The 18297-nt window shown below is 37.6% G+C and overlaps 3 protein-coding genes across 4 annotated transcripts; 2 read left to right on the top strand and 1 right to left on the bottom strand.

The window, feature by feature from the left end:
• Positions 1 to 5423: 5423 nt before the first annotated feature.
• Positions 5424 to 9471, top strand: LOC131019705 (leucine-rich repeat receptor-like protein kinase PEPR2). The gene is made up of 2 exons (XM_057948299.1): positions 5424 to 8715; positions 8939 to 9471. Exons 1-2 carry the CDS (start codon positions 5676 to 5678, stop codon positions 9274 to 9276), a joined length of 3378 nt encoding a protein of 1125 aa, XP_057804282.1. The 5' UTR covers positions 5424 to 5675; the 3' UTR covers positions 9277 to 9471.
• LOC131019716 (uncharacterized) lies at positions 5667 to 11040 on the bottom strand. 2 transcript variants are annotated; one of them, XR_009100394.1, is made up of 5 exons: positions 10515 to 11040; positions 8470 to 10117; positions 6296 to 8129; positions 5902 to 6156; positions 5667 to 5798 (listed from the first exon to the last, which is right to left on the bottom strand). XR_009100394.1 is itself a non-coding variant. In XM_057948309.1 (3 exons), the coding sequence occupies exons 1-3, from the start codon at positions 10741 to 10743 to the stop codon at positions 9353 to 9355; spliced, it is 357 nt and encodes a 118-aa protein (XP_057804292.1). In that variant the 5' UTR covers positions 10744 to 11040; the 3' UTR covers positions 9239 to 9352. The 2 variants fall into 2 exon arrangements, 1 of the variants encoding a protein (XP_057804292.1); XM_057948309.1 differs by lacking the exons at positions 5667 to 5798; positions 5902 to 6156; positions 6296 to 8129 and having other exon boundaries at positions 9239 to 9374; positions 9986 to 10117; positions 10541 to 11040.
• Positions 11041 to 14309: 3269 nt separating this feature from the next.
• On the top strand, positions 14310 to 18229 carry LOC131019668 (leucine-rich repeat receptor-like protein kinase PEPR2). Its single transcript, XM_057948262.1, has 2 exons — positions 14310 to 17628; positions 17749 to 18229. The coding sequence occupies exons 1-2, from the start codon at positions 14586 to 14588 to the stop codon at positions 18111 to 18113; spliced, it is 3408 nt and encodes a 1135-aa protein (XP_057804245.1). The 5' UTR covers positions 14310 to 14585; the 3' UTR covers positions 18114 to 18229.
• The last annotated feature ends 68 nt before the right edge of the window (positions 18230 to 18297 follow it).

The following is an 18297-nucleotide window of genomic DNA, read 5'->3' as shown; positions in this document are numbered from 1 at the left end:
TTAATTTGACAAAATTCGGACTGATAACTTGGAATGCATCAGTTCGTTCCTCAAGAAGCTAAAGTAGTCAACCGCCGTACAAGGTGAATTTAATGCAAAGGACAGAAGCATTAAATGCCGAAGATAGGAGATCGTCCTTCCTGACACAAAGCTTTCCTTTTCGTGTCACATCGGTCTGCAAACAACATCTCCAAACGAAAGAAGACGTTACCTCTTTTAGCTTTTTGGAGAACAGAAGATTGAAGACTTGAGCCCAATTTCAAGCATGTCTCACAATAGCAATTTCTGAAGAACATCTTCTCCAATAGATCTACTCAGGACTTTGCCTATAAATAGGTTCAACGTTCAAATTCACTCTTCACCGATTCAAACACACAAGCTGAACCTCTGCCGAATTTGCAACTCAGCCTATTCACAATCATCCAAAGTTTGAATTGAAAAAGAGAATATACAAAGCTCAAATCAATTACTGATTACCTACATTATCTTAGAACACTAGGTAATTCATTGTAAACCTTTAGCCTAAGCTCATATTACAAAGAGCCTATTCTCTATAATTTAGTTGGAAGATCAAACCCCTTTTCAACCAAGCGAAAAAGAGCGTTTGAATGTTAGAGTTATAGACGGTTGTCTAGACTCGAAGATTTCTCAGCCCCAACAAGCAAGACGAGTGAAGTCTTAGCGTTTCTGCGAGATTGAGAATAGAGAAGAGAAATCCAACCCAACTTGTTGGTACTGAAACAGTTGTTTCAGTCGTAAGGTTTGTTGTGCACCCGTAAGCACAAGCGAGTACTCGTTAGCCTGATCGACTGACCGTGGATGTAGGAACGTGTTTTCGAACTACGTAAAAATCCTATGTCGTTTACAGCTTTCAGTTTTTTCTTTTGACTTCTGTTTTCAATCACTTTATACTGAAACTAATAACTTAAAAAGAGAAACTCTAAAATCCGTAACTTGTCGCACTAAAGGCTTTTTTCGATCACTGAGCTTCCGCACCTGTGTGAGAACTCCATCTGATAATTCCTCAGTCTATTCGAAAAGAATTCTCACTGTACTCTGTGTTTACCTTACTTGACTGAACTCTCTTTCTTGCAACTGATCTTCTGTTTCAGTTCTCTCTCTTACACCTATAGTCGAAAAGTTTTAAAAGCTTACCGGTGTATCCCCCCTACACCAGATCAATAACACCCTGAGACCTAACATGGTTCAAAATCATGAATCGACGGTTCAGAACCGTCGGTTTATGATTCTAATCGTGAACTGTGAAACCCTTTTCATGGTCAAGTTTCGATTCTATTTTTTGGAATTGTCGATTTTAGTTCGATCCAAACCAAAACTGTGAACACCTCCAATTGTTTGTTTGTCCCAGAGTTACGCACCCTCTGTACATGAAGATAGACGGGGAGCATCTGATACGACTTATCATGTTTACCATATGCTATCTCTGTCGCAATGTTCCTCAGGTGCAAAGCAAATCCATAATCAATCTTGTCCCCAAAAAGATTAAGCATCTCTGCAATCATGTCTATCGAGTTCAAAATCACACCCTCATTCACCATTTTGTGTGCAAAGTATGCACTTACCACCTTAGCAGGCACCAATCTTGGAGCAACACAAATAAAATCCACCTAATAGGTACGATCCATGTTCAATTTAATAATTCTCCAAATTGTTCCATATTGGACTGTCTGTAACTTAAAATGGCAATCCTATATGCTTGCATACAAATCCTAAGCTATTGGTGCTCGATGGATCAACTGCGTACCCAAGTCCATTATCCATGTGATACATCCTTGCTGCAATTGATAAATTATCCTTCGACTTGAATATTGTACCTACAAATAGTTCGCCATTATCTAGTCTAAACAAATTAGCCCAACGAATGGCAAGACATGATCAAAATCATGAAGTGGAATTACCTATTTGCGTACATCTGGGCATGCTCCAACATCAATTGTAGTATTCGCTTCACTACTAGACTGCCCATTTGGCGTTATGCAGCTTCTAAGGATCTTATCAATGTTTTTCCTTTCGTGAATCCACGAGCCAAACTCAGTAATCACTTATTCAATCAAGTATTTACGACAGAGATTGCCATCTTCATCTGTCGATACTGCATCATCTTCATCTACATTGTCATTTCTAACTACTGAACTGCAAACTCCTAGATTTACACGGGGAAGGATTGAAGATCGCTTTGACGCTGAGGCTTTCTCATCATACCATTGGATCCTCCTCCAGCTGTTCCACAATCAGTCGAATAAAATCTATATCATTCTTCAACGAAACCTTCATTTTTATACCTTCGTAGAAAAACAAATAATCACGAGAAATTTGATAAAGATGCACGTAAACTAGAGATCCATCATTGTTTCTATATTCTTATCCCTCCCAACAACTATTGTTGCCACACCATCTGTCATTAAAAAAGAGAAAACATTATTAACTATGAAATTCACATGATCGTGCTAACAGTTCTAACCGTGTAATTTTAAAATACAATAGTGTGTCATAACCTCCTCCCGCGGTCCATTTTTAACTACTTGAACAATAGTTACAATACACGTAAATTTTTCCGGACATTAAGACCTTCATTTGGATTTCTTGGTCTATTAAATGTTTAACAAATATATTAGATGTAAGTGATGTTTTACCCTTACCCTTACCTCTAGTGGTGGTTTCCTCCACATCATGTTGTGCTTGATCGACCTCCTCCCTTTGCAAAGTACGTGCAAATCATTCATCCTCCTCTTCTTGCAAACGTCGATGATGTTGTTCATCTATGAATTTGGCAGTTACACGGTGTGATGATGGACAGGGCCGGTCCTGAGGGTGGGCGAGCCTGGGCAACGGCCCAGGGCCCCAAAATTATTGGGGCCCAAAATTTTTATTATATTCCATTAATTATAGGTTTTAATTTTGGGCCTAACAAAGTTATAGGTTTTATCAGATACCATTAAATTTCGTCCTCTTCCAACGTATTTCTTGGAAAAAAGAAAACCTCTTCATCTTCTCGAAAAAATTAGAATGAAGAACGCTGTCTCTGCAATTTATTTCTCACCGTTGATTGAATCGCGAATATAAATATAAGGTATCGTATGAATTCTCTTATAGCAATTTATTTCTTGATTTTTGATTATCTGCCTAATTATTTGAGCAAAAAAAATTTACACTGCAGATTCTGAATTCGGATTATCTACTTTTTGGTTTTGGTTTTTTTGAGTATGTAAATTTATACGTAATGTTTTATTATATTTTATTGATTTTACTTAATTTTCGAAGAACCTGTACTACTTTTTTTTAGGCGAAGAACTTGTATTACTGTTATGTCTTTATGTGATATGTTTATATTTTTTCATAATGTATATTTAGATTAATATTATATTTTTAGATCGTAATTTTAGTAGCTATTAAGTTTAGTCATTCAGAGAAAGTATACTGACAATTAGTGGCACAAATAATTATGTGGATGCGAATTTGCTTGATATTTGGTAGCAATAGCATATGAAGACTTTTAAAGGGAAAGGTATACAAATAACATATCCACATTCTGGTTTTGGAATATTAGTATTTGGCAATTTCTTTGTATGAACAATGTATATTTTTTTATTTTTCAATGTATGGCGTACAATAATATATTGGGGGCCCATTATTCTAATTTCGCCCAGGGCCTCATTTCTGTCAGGACCGGCCCTGATGATGGAGCCCTTCTCCTTGGTGATGATGAATGAGGAGGAAGATAGGTTGATAGATTTGTCACGGTTTTTACGAGACGAAGACATGATGATAAATATAAAAAATATAATAGTAGGAGAAGTAGAGATTAATATAGCAAGAGCAAGAGAGTAATTTAGCAACTAGCTGAGAACAAGAGAGTAATTTAGCAAGAGTAAGAGCATATAAAGAATGAATGAGAAGGAGAAGTAGAAGTAGAAGTAGAAAAAGAGAGTATACATTTCTTTTTTTTTTCTTCTTCTTTTTTAATCTTTTCTTATCTTCTCATTTTTTCATAATAACAATTCAAACACAGAGCTGCCCGGATTCCATGTTATCAAATAAAAAGTAGCTTTGAATGAATATTTTTAACTTAATTTTTGTAGTCTAATGAGAAAACATTAAGGGCTCCTGCCTCCTGCATTATTGTTCGGATTATCCTTGAAATAATTCAATTCCAACAAAGGAATAATTTACCAAACATGACTATAAATAATTTAGAAAAGATGGGAATCCATACGCATTCATTCCAATTTAATGCAACTTTGGCATTATTTATTTAGTTTTTCAGTGTGGGAGTAGTTCGAAATCTAAAAAAAAGGTGAAAACGCAATTTGCTGTATTAATATTTCCTTTAAATATCTTAAAGAAGCACCCGCAGTCCACACATCCATCCATGTATGAGTCATGCTCAAAACAGCTCCAAACACTAAGTTTTAGCTTCTAAAATAATTTGAGTAGGTCTTGGGTGAGGTTGACCTCATAGCATGAGACGGGTCGGGTCGGGGGCGCGGGTCGGGTCGGGTTTGGATGCGGGTCTGGGATAAACTACACATTATTATTAATAAAAGTAACAATTATTGTGAACAAATGTAATAATTTAAAAACATTACATTTCTTCATGTCAATAATTACTTTTCACTATAATAACAATTACTCCCTCCGTCCCACTGTAAGTGAGACCTTTTTTTTGGGCACGAGAATTAAGAAAGGTGTATTTTGTGTGTAGGTGGAAAAGTGAAAAAGTGTTTAAAGGGAAAAGCTTTTACCCAAAAAGGAAAGAGTCTCACTTACAGTGGGACGCCCAAAATAGAAAGAGTCTCAGATACAGTGGGACGGAGGGAGTACTTTGAATAACGGAGAAAATAAATAGAATATAGAAAAAAAAATTAAATAATAATTTAAGTAATCATTATCTTGAGGAAAAGTAACTATTGATATGATAAAATAATCAAATAATAATTCAAATAATCATTGTCTTGAGGAAAAGTAACTATTGATATGATGAAATGTAATGTTTCTAAATTATTACATTTGTTCACAATAATTATTACTTTTATTAATGAGAATGTGTACTTTATTTCTGGTATCCCAGACCCGCGCCCAAAACCCACCCGACCCGTCAAACCCGCGGCCCGACCCGACCCGACCCGTCTCATGGTATGAGGTTGACCTCACCCAAGTTTTTGTGAAATAATTTTTGGCGCTCAACAAAAAGAACACAAGATTTCCACAATATTCCAAAACCGCCCCACCAACGGAAATGTCCCCATCATATATAAATTCACAAGATTCCAAATAAATTGGACATAACAGCAGAATTACAAAAAAAAAGAACATGGGCAGCTTATAATTAGAAAATAATATTGTGGGGCGGGCGTGGAGCTCATGCAATATAGTAACCTTAAAACAAATGAGGGTAGTTAGCATTTACGCAGCTTTTGTTAGACCGACAGCATCTGCATTACTATAGTAAATTTATTCCCTTTTCTTCAACTCAAAGCAGCTTAGCTTCTTTAATATTGAAAAACAAACAAATCGCACATGTTCATTGTTCAGGCACGCTGATTCTTGCTCACAAGATCCATGAAAATTCATGCCAAAGAAACACACAATCCAACACAAAATAACACTTGATTCGAATTCTAAATCATCAACTTAACAAAACAAGCCTTACCAAAATGTTTGTTCTGTTTCTTGGGTATATTCTGCTTCTTGTCCCGATCCCATCTGCTTCGCAGCCTCCAGCTGCGCTGCAGCTTCTCCGATTTCGAAACAGTCTGCCGGAGACTTCAAGATCTCTCCTGCAATGGAACCAAACCACCTCAGCTTCTGCTCACTGCAGCTGGCCTGGTGTTACTTGCTACTCAAATAAAACAGATTTTCGTGTCCAATCACTGATTGTACCTCAACTCGGCCTCACCGGGGTTCTAGAGGATTCGTTTCCATATTTGTGTCAGATTTCTGATCTCATCACTGTTGATCTCAGCGCCAACAATTTCAGTGGAAGCGTTCCTGCAGTGGTTGGAAACTGCGGTCAGCTCATTGAGGTTTTCCTCTACAACAATAACCTGTCTGGGCCAATTCCACCTGATGTTTTCAGACCGGGGCAGCTTCAACGGCTCGACCTGGGCCGCAACAAACTATCTGGCACGATTCCACCTGAGGTAGGCCAATGCAAAAGCCTTATCTATCTCGGATTGGATTATAATTTGTTAAATGGTGGAATTCCAAGTGAGCTGTTCTCTATAACGAATCTGACTAATCTTTACTTGAGTTCGAATTATTTTTTAAACGGTACCTTGCCTGATTTTCCATCGGCATGCTCGCTTGTTGAACTCCAACTGCCTGAAAATTCATTCCATGGCCCCTTGCCACCTTCCATACGCAACTGTCATGATCTCCAAGTTCTCAATGCATCTTTTAACCATCTTGGAGGAGTAATAGAGCAGGATATCTTCAAGGGCCTGACACAACTTAGAAGACTGTACCTTGCTGGAAACAACTTTGAAGGGCAAATTCCTATGTCCCTGTGGAGTCTCAGGAATTTAACAAGGCTTGTACTTGGGGGAAACAGGTTCAATGGGAGCATTCCTGAAGAAATCAAGCAATGCGAAAAGCTTACTCGCCTCGACTTATCTCTCAACACCTTGACTGGTCCTATTCCAGCTTCGGTTTCTTATCTTAAGAACTTGGTATTCATGTATCTCTATAATAATACGCTCAGTGGTCCTATACCTTCAGGAATAGGAAACTGCACTTCTCTGGTCGAAGTTGCATTTCGTTTTAACGAAATCAGTGGAATTCTTCCTCCTGAGATTTGTGGTCTCCGGAGTTTAGAGATTCTCATGCTGAATTACAATCAGATTGAGGGTCCTATACCACAGTGTATTGACAGATTGCTCTCTCTTAAAGTGTTCAGCATCTACAGTAATAGAATGACAGGAAGAATACCGGCTGGAATTACCAAGTTGACAAACCTTACAGATCTTGTTTTGGCTCAAAACAACTTTGAAGGGGAGATTCCATCAGATTTGGGCAAGAATAATGTTCCCGGTTTAGGTATTTTGGATCTTACAGGAAATCAGTTTACGGGAGAAATTCCAGGTGCTGCATGTTCTGGCAACCGCCTTCTGCGTTTCACCCTTGGTGACAACAAATTTACTGGTGGTTTCCCCACAGAAATTATCAAATGTAAGTCTCTGTACAGGTTGTTTCTCTACAACAATCGTTTGGAAGGTAGCATACCGAATGACATAGGAAATTCTTCGAGCATTGCACATTTTGATATTCGAGGAAACTTATTTGAAGGAACCATCCCAACAGCATTTGGTTCCTGGAGCAATCTTTCATTGATTGATCTTTCAGAGAATAAGTTTTCAGGCTCAATACCTCAGGAATTTGGGGAGCTTCAAAATCTTGTAGAAATGAATGTTTCTTCAAACAGACTGACAGGAGAAATTCCTCCCGAGCTGAGTCGTTGTCCAAGAATAGACAAACTAGACCTCAGCAAGAATGAACTTGCGGGAGGTGTCCCATCTGAGATCCTTTCTTCATCAACACTGGCAATCATTCGGCTTCAAGACAACAAATTGACCGCCGTGATTCCTGACGCTTTTGTGAGTAGCCAAAAACTGCTAGAGCTGCAGCTTGGGAACAATTTGCTTGAGGGTCCTTTTCCTTGCAGTCTGAGTAGAATCGAAAACTTCAATTATCTGAACCTCAGTACAAACAAGATTTCTGGGGAAATACCCAGATGCATTGGCGATCTTGATATGTTGGAGATTCTTGATATCTCAAGCAACAATTTCTCAGGCGAGATACCATCAGCCACAGACAATATGAGATCACTTTTTTTTCTGAACATATCGTATAATCAACTCGCAGGCCAAATTCCAGCTGTTTGGGCGAAGGCATTGGAGTCGCATCCCGGAACATCTCTCGGAAATCCAAGACTCTGCTCAGCATCCACAAAAAGTGGCCACTGTGGAAGTCACAAGAAATCACATCCAGAAGGCTTAGTCCTTGCTGGTATAATAACCGGATCATTTTTCTTGACAGCATGCCTTCTTGCTGCCATGTACGCGCTAGTAACTCGATTTTGGCACCGTACCCCATCATCTCCTCATCAGGCACTGCTGTACCATCAATCAAGCAATGAAGAGTTACCAGAAGATCTGAAATTTATGGACATTCTTCGTGGAACCGAAGGTTGGAGTGATAAACATGTGATTGGAAGAGGCAAGCATGGAACTGTTTATAGGGCAGAATCAGTGAAATCAAAAAAACAGTGGGCAATTAAGAAGGTGGATCTAACTGAGTCAAAATTCAACTCAGAGATGAGAATTTTGAACCTAGTCAGGCACAGAAATATACTTAGAATGGGAGGATACAGCATCAGAAATGGATATGGATACATAGTTACAGAATACATGACTGAGGGTACTCTTTATCATCTATTGCACAAGAGATTACCTCGGGTAGCTTTGACCTGGGAGCAGCGATGTCGTATCGCTCTTGGAATAGCTCAAGGTTTGTCGTATCTTCACCATGACTGTGTGCCTCCAATCATTCACAGAGACATAAAGACAGACAACATACTGTTGGATTCTGATTTTGAACCGAAGATTGGAGATTTCGGGGCAGCAAAATTGGATTCCGATGTCGATGAAGACCAAACAGCTTCTGTAATTGTTGGAACACTTGGCTATATAGCACCAGGTATGCATCAGCTAATATTTACGTTTCAGCTTGTCTATACTACAATCTGTGGATTCCAACAAGTGAAAATTTCGGATTGAGATGTCTATATATGCATGTAAATGATACATAATGCACCTGCTCTAATTCAACTCATGTAGCATCTAAAATTTTAATATGCTTGAAATCAAAACTTATTGTCAAGAATCTAACCTCACAAGGTCTTACTACTTTTCCATTTCAGAGAATGCATACGCAACAAAGTTGACGGATAAATGTGATGTATACAGCTACGGAGTAATTCTGCTAGAGCTTCTTTGCAGAAAATTACCAGTGGATCCCAGTTTTGATGAGGGCTTAGACATTGTCTCGTGGGTAAGGACGACACTACATGGTTACAACCATCACTTTGGTTTCTTCGATGAAGAAATCAAGTACTGGGAGAGCGAGGAAAGGCAAGAAGCACTGGTGATGGTGGATCTTGCTTTACAATGCACTGAAATGAATCCAGATATCAGGCCCTCAATGAGAGATGTAGTAAGTTCCCTTCTTAAATTTCGAAGCAAATTCGAGAGTGTGTGAAATCATACAACCCCATGACACATGAAATTAGATCTCCGTGTAAACATTTGCTGAGGAATTCAGCAAAATGACGCTGTTAGATTTTTCTATCTGAATACCTGTAAAGTTGGGGATAAATAAATCAAATTAAGGTAAAAGTTAGTATATCAGTTCTATATGAATTCAGTTTGAGGGTTTGATAGAAAGGGGACTCCAATTCCTGAAAACATACTTTCTGTTTCGTATTTGCTGAAGCTCTTTACTGAACTAGATATATGAAAGAGGTATAGCCAAAACATGTGCATTTTATGCCAAAAAAACAAGCTAACCATTCGTATAGACGCATTGGTGTATCTATTAAAGAAGCTACAAAAAATAGATAGATATTAATATTTAAAAATAAAATAAACTACACTAGGAAGTACCATATTTCCAGAATAAAAAATTCAACAGGCAGTCCAAGCCTCTCAGCAATATAGGTTGCATTTGACCATCCTAAAATAGAGACAAATCAAGTCTAGCAAAGGGATTCAGGATGTAATGTACAAGGCAAGAATAAGAATTAGCAGTGGATACCAGATACTTTAATACAACCAAAACAAGATGGTTAGAGTAGAGAAATAAGCGACCATAGGAGCAAGATGAAAACTACCAAAATCTAATAGCAGTCTGTATCAGAACCAAAATTCAGCATAACATCTCACTGGGCCAACAGCATAACATTTCAAACCTGCACTTAAGATTTTTGAGTTCTCCAAGATGTGTAGATGAAATTGTCAACAAGGACCCAGAATCAGAAAAAGATTCCAGCAGTGACATTACCGAGGCAGCTCCCTCCAGAGAGGATTTGTCCTGCATCAACCTAAAAATATTGATAGGAAATACAAATTAGTTGATCCAATATCAGCACGCTTTATACAGCACATCTCATAATCAAGCATTGATCCACTTCGAGAAACTTTTTTTTTTCTTGTTAAACAGTAAATATTCACGTTGCCACATCAATACCAGGAAATTGAAGAGGAAAGTCCTCACAGAGAGACAACTTCATAATCACCATCAGTTATAGGTAAAAATAAACACTCTTCTACGGCCACACTTACATTGTGAAAAAATATGAATACAGAATGGCAAGCTGTCTTCAAAATTTCGAGATTCAGTTACTTCACATTATAATAAGTTATGCATACCATAATCATAATGGAAAAACCACATCAAGCTGAAGAAAAGTAATTTCCACAAAAGAGAGGGCTATAGACCTATAGTTATTATTACTAGCACTCACGAAAATGCAACTGTAGACGGATGATCGCCGTTCACGCGTCCGGAAACAGCCGTTGCTATCAAAGCTTTGCCGCGGAAATTGAGAGGAGAGCTGAACTGAAATTGAATAAATTTAGCAGTCGTGATGGTGTCGGTGGAGATTCCGATAGCTGCGGCGCGAAAAGGATCGCGGTGGAAGTTGTGAAGAAGTGGAAGTGGAGGCATGGTGCATGAGAAGATGGCAAACAACTTTTGGGATATATAAATTGAGGGAAATGTTTGAGAAAATGTTTAATTATAGCCACAATCACACCAAAATTATGATATTAGCTCTTTTTTATCGAAATTACATATGAAACGATGACCGATTGTCATGAAATCAGATTATAATTAATGTATTTTACATTAAATGAGATTTTCAACGATAGGTAGCCCATCGTCATTGGACCACCGGTGGTCGAAATTGCGTCTGCAAGTTGACATCGTTGCACTAACTTTTTGGCGCGATTCCGACTACATTGATGGTCCGATGATAATGTGTCACCTACTTTGAAAACCTCTTTTCGTGTAGAATATATTAGACTCTAATTTCATGACAATTGATCATCATTTTAATTGTAATTACGATAAAGAATAGGCTACTAACATAAATTTGGTGCAATTGTGGTGGCTATAATTAAATAATTTATCAAAGTTCAGGCTATACAAAAAATAAATTAAAGTTGAGGCTATAAACTGAAATTTGTTAAAAGTTCAGGCTATAAACTATAATTAACCCTAAATATAATTATTGTTATAAAAAAATAATTCTTGATATAAAGAAAGATAATTGTTCATAAACATTACCTTTATTTACGTCGATTATTATTTTTCATCACAATAAAATTACTTCAAATAATTCATATTTTTCAACTAGTCGTGACTGACAGAGCAACGGAGGGCGCGAGCACGGAGCGAAAGGCGCGGCAGTAGTGTACTTATTTTGATCAAATAATTATTATTGTTGTAACAAAAAGTAATTATTGATATAAAGAAAAGAAATGTTTCAAAAATATTATTTTTATTCATGTTGATTATTACTTTTTTTTCGTTCTTTATTATTTACTCCACTTTTTATTACAATAATAATTATTTTGAATTATTTGACTCAGACTCACGACCCGCGTCCAGACTCGCTTTGACCTGTACTCAAATTTATTCTCCAGTTTCAACTTGATCCGTCTCACTTATATATGCGATTTGCCAGAAAAATTTGTGATACCAGAATAGTTTTTATAATAACATAAAAGTAAATTATTACAAAATCTATCATCTAAATATGAAAACAACACCAAGAAGAAAATATCGCTTTGAATAGTTATAGAATACATTGTTTTTGTTCCCTAATGATCGAACATTAAGAGCTCCTGCATTGCCATCCCGACCCAATTTTATTGTCCGGTTTTTCAAGGACCCCATTTTATTGTTAAGTTTTTCTTTGCGGGTACATTTATAATGATGAAAAAGAAAAAAGAAAAAAAAAGTATGTTCTCACTTATTTTTTATTATTTTTATATATTTATTATGATGATTTTTTCTCCAATATTAAATAATACTCCCTCCGTCCCATTGATAATGGCTTACTTTCTTTTTTAGTCTGTCTCATTGATAATGACCTATTCTATAAAAGAAAACTACATTCTCTCACAAAAAGTTATGGCTCCACCACTTTATATCACTTTTACTCTTAAATCACTCTTCTTCTTAATAACTGTGCCCAAAAGTAATGAACCATTATCAATGAGACAAAAGAAGTAGTATTATGAAAGCGCTTTTGAAATAGTTATTTTGAATAATGAAACACAATATTTGGTCACTAATTGAAAAAACACAAATTCTGACCATTTATTACGTGTAAAGTCTGTTTTGCTCTTAATTAGGGCGGATCGAATTCAGGTCGAATTCGAGTTTGCGCGCGGGTTAGGTACATATGGCATAGTGTCATATGTGCCAACCGAAAAGAAAAAAAAAATCTAAGTATATGGCACTAATGATACTAATGGCACTAATATGACCATAAGTACCATTCGTGCAACACTACATAAGAGAGTATATGGCACTAATGACACTAATATGACCATAAGTACCATTCATGCAGCACACTAAATGGAGAATCTAAACCATAAACATATGATAAAAAAATGAGAAGAAAATAATATTTTTTCATTATTTCTTATTCATCATTTTCCAATGAAAATTTTACAACCAATGTAAATACACCTTAAATAATTAATTCGAATTCAAGCTGGGGCGATTTCGAGGGAGTGTGAGGTGAGCAATTGCATAGAGCCTTCCGAAAATGAGGGTTCATAAAATATTTAGGTCTATAATTTTTTTTTTATATTATTATTTTGTAACGTTAATTTTTTTTTATCTTTTATATTAACACATAATAATCTTAGTTAAAGCCCTAAACCCTACACAGATAGGCAAGGTTTTAGTCTTTTATCGTTCTCTAACATTCTACGCAGATTGGCAAGATTGTAGTCTTTAGCGTGTAAAAGTTCATTAAGCTAATTTTAACTAATGTATTAGGTTTGTTTTAATTAATACACGGTTACACAATATAGTGTGCGGGCGTGTAAGCGTATAAAGATAATGCATGTTTACATATTTGTACGACCTACCGTGGAAGTGTGCAAGTGGGTATAAAAACACGATCTGCAATGACATCAATGATAATGATGATATAAGGAATGCGACTATAAGAGTGAGGAAGACGATGAAGCCGATGGTGGAAGAGTTGGAGAAGATGAATTGATTTGGGATGAGTGTTTGATAAAACAATGAAGTTGAGGAAGATGAATTGGTTAGGGTGGCGTGTGGGAGGAAGGGAGACGATGAAGTTGGGATAATTTGTTTTTTTTTTTTATTGATAATACATTCATTAAAAATAAACATGTCTTTTTAAATGAAAAATGAGTGTTTTTATACTTTATTCTTCCATAAAATATTGTCATACTTTGTCATTTTGATGCATCCACAAAAATTGTCATAATCTATTTTTAGTAAATTTGTGGGTCTCTTTCCCCATTCACTAACATGTGTACCCCATTCTTCACTTACTAAATTAACTTTTTTCACTTTTCTTCATTTGTGAGGCCTTACACAAATTTTCTTAAAACTCGTGCCTCCATTCCTTAGAATAACATTTCGTAAACGGAGGGAGTACTTCATTTGTCCATAAAAAAGAGTCATACTTACTCATTTTTTTTGTCCACGAAAAATAGTTTCATTTAACTTTTTGAATCATTACATCATACATTATCTTCTATATTTAATTACAAATGGTATTTTTTTAGATTTTAACTAATAATTTTTTTTGTACCTACAATACTATAAATTGTACATTTATCCTACTTATAATAATTTTTAACAATTTTAATAAAATTCGTGTCCACCCTTAAATAAGATTTCTTTTTGTGAATGGAGGGAATATCTTTTACGTGTGAATATTATTTGTTTTTTTTAGTTTAATCCCAAAATAGGTATCTCTTATAACTAACTTTATGTTTTTAATTTCCTTTTCTCCTTTCTTTAATATTAGATCATTATCGTCTCTTGGTAAACACCTTTGGCTTGGAGAGGGTAGATTCAACTAAGTAAATATAAAATTATTCTTATTATTTTTATTGGTAGATTCAACTAAGTAAATATAAAATTATTTTTATTATTTTTATCTACTAAAATTAGTTTTTCAAAGTAAACACACGAGAAGAAATTTCGACGATATTCTAAAAGCGCTCCAGTCCAATATAAAATTGACAAGATGCCGCACATGGGCAGCTTATAAAGTTATTCTAATGTGGTAGTGGGTAGTTATCACTTGAGCAGCTCTTCTTGGACCGACAGCATTACTATTTACTACAACAAACATATGCCCATTTTCTCAACTCAAAGCAGCCTAGCTTCTAAAATATTCAAAACCACACATGTAGCCGCGCTTCTTCATCACATGATCCATTACCATTTTTGCCAAAAACAATCCAACACAACACTCGAATTCTAAATCAACAAGCCCTACCAAAATGTTACCATTTCTGTTTTTTTGTTATGTTCTGCTCCTTGTCCCAATCCCATCTGCTTCGCAGCCTCAAGCTGCGCTGCAGCTTCTCCGCTTTCGAAACAGTCTGCCGGAGGCCTCAAAATCTCTCCTGCAATGGAACCAAACCACCTCATCCTCTGCTCACTGCACCTGGCCTGGTGTTTCTTGCTACTCAAACGAAACAGATTTTCGTGTGGAGAGGTTGAAGCTAACGGGCTTCGGCCTCACTGGGGTTCTAGAGGAATCGTTTCCATATTTATGTGAGCTTCCTGATCTCATCCTTGTTGATCTCCAAGGCAACAACTTCAGTGGAAGCGTTCCTGCTGTGCTTGGAAACTGCAGTCACCTCAACCATGTTAATCTCAAAAGCAATAACTTGTCAGGCCCAATTCCACCTCATCTTTTCAAACCAGGGAAGCTTATAGCGCTCAACTTGGGCCGCAACAAACTATCCGGTACCATTCCACCTGAGGTAGGCCTCTGCAGACGTCTTGAATATCTCTCATTGGAAGAAAATTCGTTCACCGGTGGGATTCCAACTGAACTGTTTACTATTTCGAGCTTGATTTATCTTTCCTTGAATCTGAATAAGTTAAATGGAAGCTTGCCTGATTTGCCATCGCCATGCTCGCTTGTTGAACTCCAACTAACTGAAAATTCATTCCATGGCGGCTTGCCGTCTTCCATACGCAACTGTCATGATCTCCAAGTCCTGATTGCATCTTTTAACCATCTTGGAGGTGTAATGCAGCAGGATATCTTCAAGGGCCTGACGCAACTTAAAACACTGTTCCTTTCTGGAAACAACTTTCAAGGGCAAATTCCTATGTCCTTGTGGAGTCTCAGAAATTTGACGACCCTCGTGCTTCGGAGAAACGGCTTCAATGGGAGCATTCCTGAAGATATCAGGCAATGCGATCAGCTCACTCACCTCGACTTATCGGACAACGTCTTGACTGGGCCTATTCCAGCTGCAATTTCGTATCTCAGAAGCCTGGAAATCATGAATCTCTATAATAACACGCTCGATGGTCCTCTACCTCCAGGAATCGGAAACTGCACTTCTCTGCTGGAAGTTGTATTACGCGAAAACAGACTCAGTGGAATTCTTCCTCCTGAGATTTGTGGTCTCCGGAGTTTGGAGTTTCTGATGCTGAATTACAATCAGATTGAGGGTCCTATACCATATTGTATAGGCAGTTTGATCTCTCTTACAGTGTTCAGCGTCTACAGTAATAGAATGACAGGCACAATACCGGGTGGAATAACCAAGTTGACGAACCTTACAGATCTTGTTTTGGCTCAAAACAACTTTGAAGGGGAGATTCCATCAGATTTGGGCAAGAATATGATTCCTGGCTTAGGTATCTTGGATCTTACAGGAAATCAGTTCACGGGAGCAATTCCACGTGCTGCATGTACTGGCAACCGCCTTCTACGTTTCACCCTCGGCGACAACAAATTTTCTGGCGGTTTCCCCACAGAAATCATCAAATGTAAGTCTCTGTACAGGTTGTTTCTCTACAACAATCGTTTGGAAGGAAGCATACCGAATGACATAGGAAATTCTTCGAGCATTGCACATTTTGATATTCGAGGAAACTTATTTGAAGGAACTATCCCAACAGTGTTTGGTTCCTGGAGCAATCTTTCATTGATTTATCTTTCAGAGAATAAGTTTTCAGGCTCAATACCTCGGGAATTTGGGGAGCTCCAAAATCTTGTAGAAATGAATATTTCTTCAAACAGATTAACAGGAGAAATTCCGCCCGAGCTGAGTCGTTACCCAAGAATAGACAAACTAGACCTCAGCAAGAATGAACTTGCGGGAGGTGTCCCGTCAGGGATCCTTTCTTCATCAACGCTGACAGTCATTCGGCTTCAAGACAACAAATTGACGGGTGTGGTTCCCGATGCCTTTGGGAGTAGCCAAAAACTGCAAGTGCTGCAGCTTGGGAACAATTTGCTTGAAGGCCATTTTCCTTGCAGTCTGAGTAGAATTGAAAACTTCAATTATCTGAACCTCAGTACAAACAAGATTTCTGGGGAAATACCCAGATGCATTGGCGATCTTGATATGTTGGAGATTCTTGATATCTCAAGCAACAATTTCTCAGGCGAGATACCATCAGCCGCCACTGACAATATGAGAACACTTCATTTTCTGAACATATCAAATAATCAACTCTCCGGCCAAATCCCAGCAGTTTGGGCCAAGGTGTTGGCTTTGCATCCCTGGACGTTTGTCGGAAATCCCGAACTCTGCTCAGCAACCACAGAGAGCGACAACTGTGCAAGACACAAGAAATCACAACCACGAGGCTTAGTCCTTGCTGGTATAATAACAGGATCATTTTTCTTGATGGCAGGCCTTCTTGTTGCCATATACGTGTTAGTAGCCCGTGTTTGGAACTGTACCCCATCATCTCCTGAACAGGAACTGCCGTACAATCAGTCAAGGAACGAAGATTTACCAGAAGATCTCAACTTTGTGGACATTCTTCGTGGAACCGAAGGTTGGAGTGATAAACATGTGATTGGAAGAGGCAAGCATGGAACTGTTTATAGAGCAGAATCAGTGAAATCAAAAAAGCAGTGGGCAATTAAGAAGGTGGATCTAGCTGAGTCAAAATTCAACTCGGAGATGAGAATTTTGAGCACAGTCAGACACAGAAATATACTTAGAATGGGAGGATACAGCATCAGAAATGGATATGGATGCATAGTTACAGAATACATGCCTGAGGGTACTCTTTATCATTTACTGCACAAGAGATTACCTCGGGTAGCTTTGACCTGGGAGCAGCGATGCCGTATTGCTCTTGGAGTAGCTCAAGGTTTGTCGTATCTTCACCATGACTGTGTGCCTCAAATCATTCACAGAGACATAAAATCAGACAACATACTGTTGGACTTTGAATTTGAACCGAAGATTGCAGATTTTGGGACAGCAAAATTGGATTCTGATGTTGATGAAGACCAAACAGCTTCTACAATTGTTGGAACACTTGGCTATGTAGCACCTGGTAAGCATCAGCTAATCTTTAGATAGTCTATGCTATAATATTGTGGATTTCAACATGCTTGAAATCAAGACTTTTTGTCTAGAATCAACCTCATAAAGTTTTACTATTTGGCCATTTCAGAGAATGCATATTCATCAAGGCTGACAGACAAATGTGATGTATACAGCTACGGAATAATTCTGCTGGAGCTTCTTTGCAGAAAATTACCAGTGGATCCCAGCTTTGACGAGGGCTTAGATATCGTCTCCTGGGTAAGGACGACACTACATGATTACAACCATCACTTGGGTTTCTTGGATGAAGAAATCATGCACTGGGAGAGCAAGCACCAGCAAGAAGCACTGGTGATGCTGGATCTTGCTTTACAATGCACTGAAATGGTTCCAGATAATAGGCCCTCAATGAGAGATGTAGTGAGTTCACTTATTAAATTTCAGAGAAAAATTGAGGTGAATGTGAGAATTCATTCAACCAGGGACACATAGATTACATGTTCATGTAAACATTCACCGAGGAATTCAGCAGCAATGATGCAGTTGGATTGTTTTATCTGATAACCTGTAAAGTTGGGGATAAATAAATCAAATTAAGCCCAAAGATATATATAGCTGTTGTATATGAATTCAGTTTGATTATTTGATAGATAGGGGACCAATTCCTGAAAATATA

This window comes from Salvia miltiorrhiza, chromosome 1 (genome assembly GCF_028751815.1).
Source record: "Salvia miltiorrhiza cultivar Shanhuang (shh) chromosome 1, IMPLAD_Smil_shh, whole genome shotgun sequence".
NCBI lineage: Eukaryota > Viridiplantae > Streptophyta > Magnoliopsida > Lamiales > Lamiaceae > Salvia > Salvia miltiorrhiza.
Note: the sequence above shows the minus strand (reverse complement) of the source record. Positions and strands in the feature narration are given on the sequence as shown.

Excerpts from the sequence above, each read along its gene's own strand:
- LOC131019705 (XM_057948299.1), top strand. The coding sequence starts at position 5,676 with ATGTTTGTTCTGTTTCTTGGGTATATTCTGCTTCTTGTCCCGATCCCA. Across the intron at positions 8,716-8,938 it reads ACTTGGCTATATAGCACCAG|AGAATGCATACGCAACAAAG; the intron begins GTATGCATCAGC and ends TTTCCATTTCAG.
- LOC131019716 (XM_057948309.1), bottom strand. The coding sequence starts at position 10,743 with ATGCCTCCACTTCCACTTCTTCACAACTTCCACCGCGATCCTTTTCGC. Across the intron at positions 10,118-10,540 it reads CCGTCTACAGTTGCATTTTC|GTTGATGCAGGACAAATCCT; the intron begins GTGAGTGCTAGT and ends CAATATTTTTAG. Across the intron at positions 9,375-9,985 it reads CTCAAAAATCTTAAGTGCAG|GTATTCAGATAGAAAAATCT; the intron begins GTTTGAAATGTT and ends CCAACTTTACAG.
- LOC131019668 (XM_057948262.1), top strand. The coding sequence starts at position 14,586 with ATGTTACCATTTCTGTTTTTTTGTTATGTTCTGCTCCTTGTCCCAATC. Across the intron at positions 17,629-17,748 it reads ACTTGGCTATGTAGCACCTG|AGAATGCATATTCATCAAGG; the intron begins GTAAGCATCAGC and ends TGGCCATTTCAG.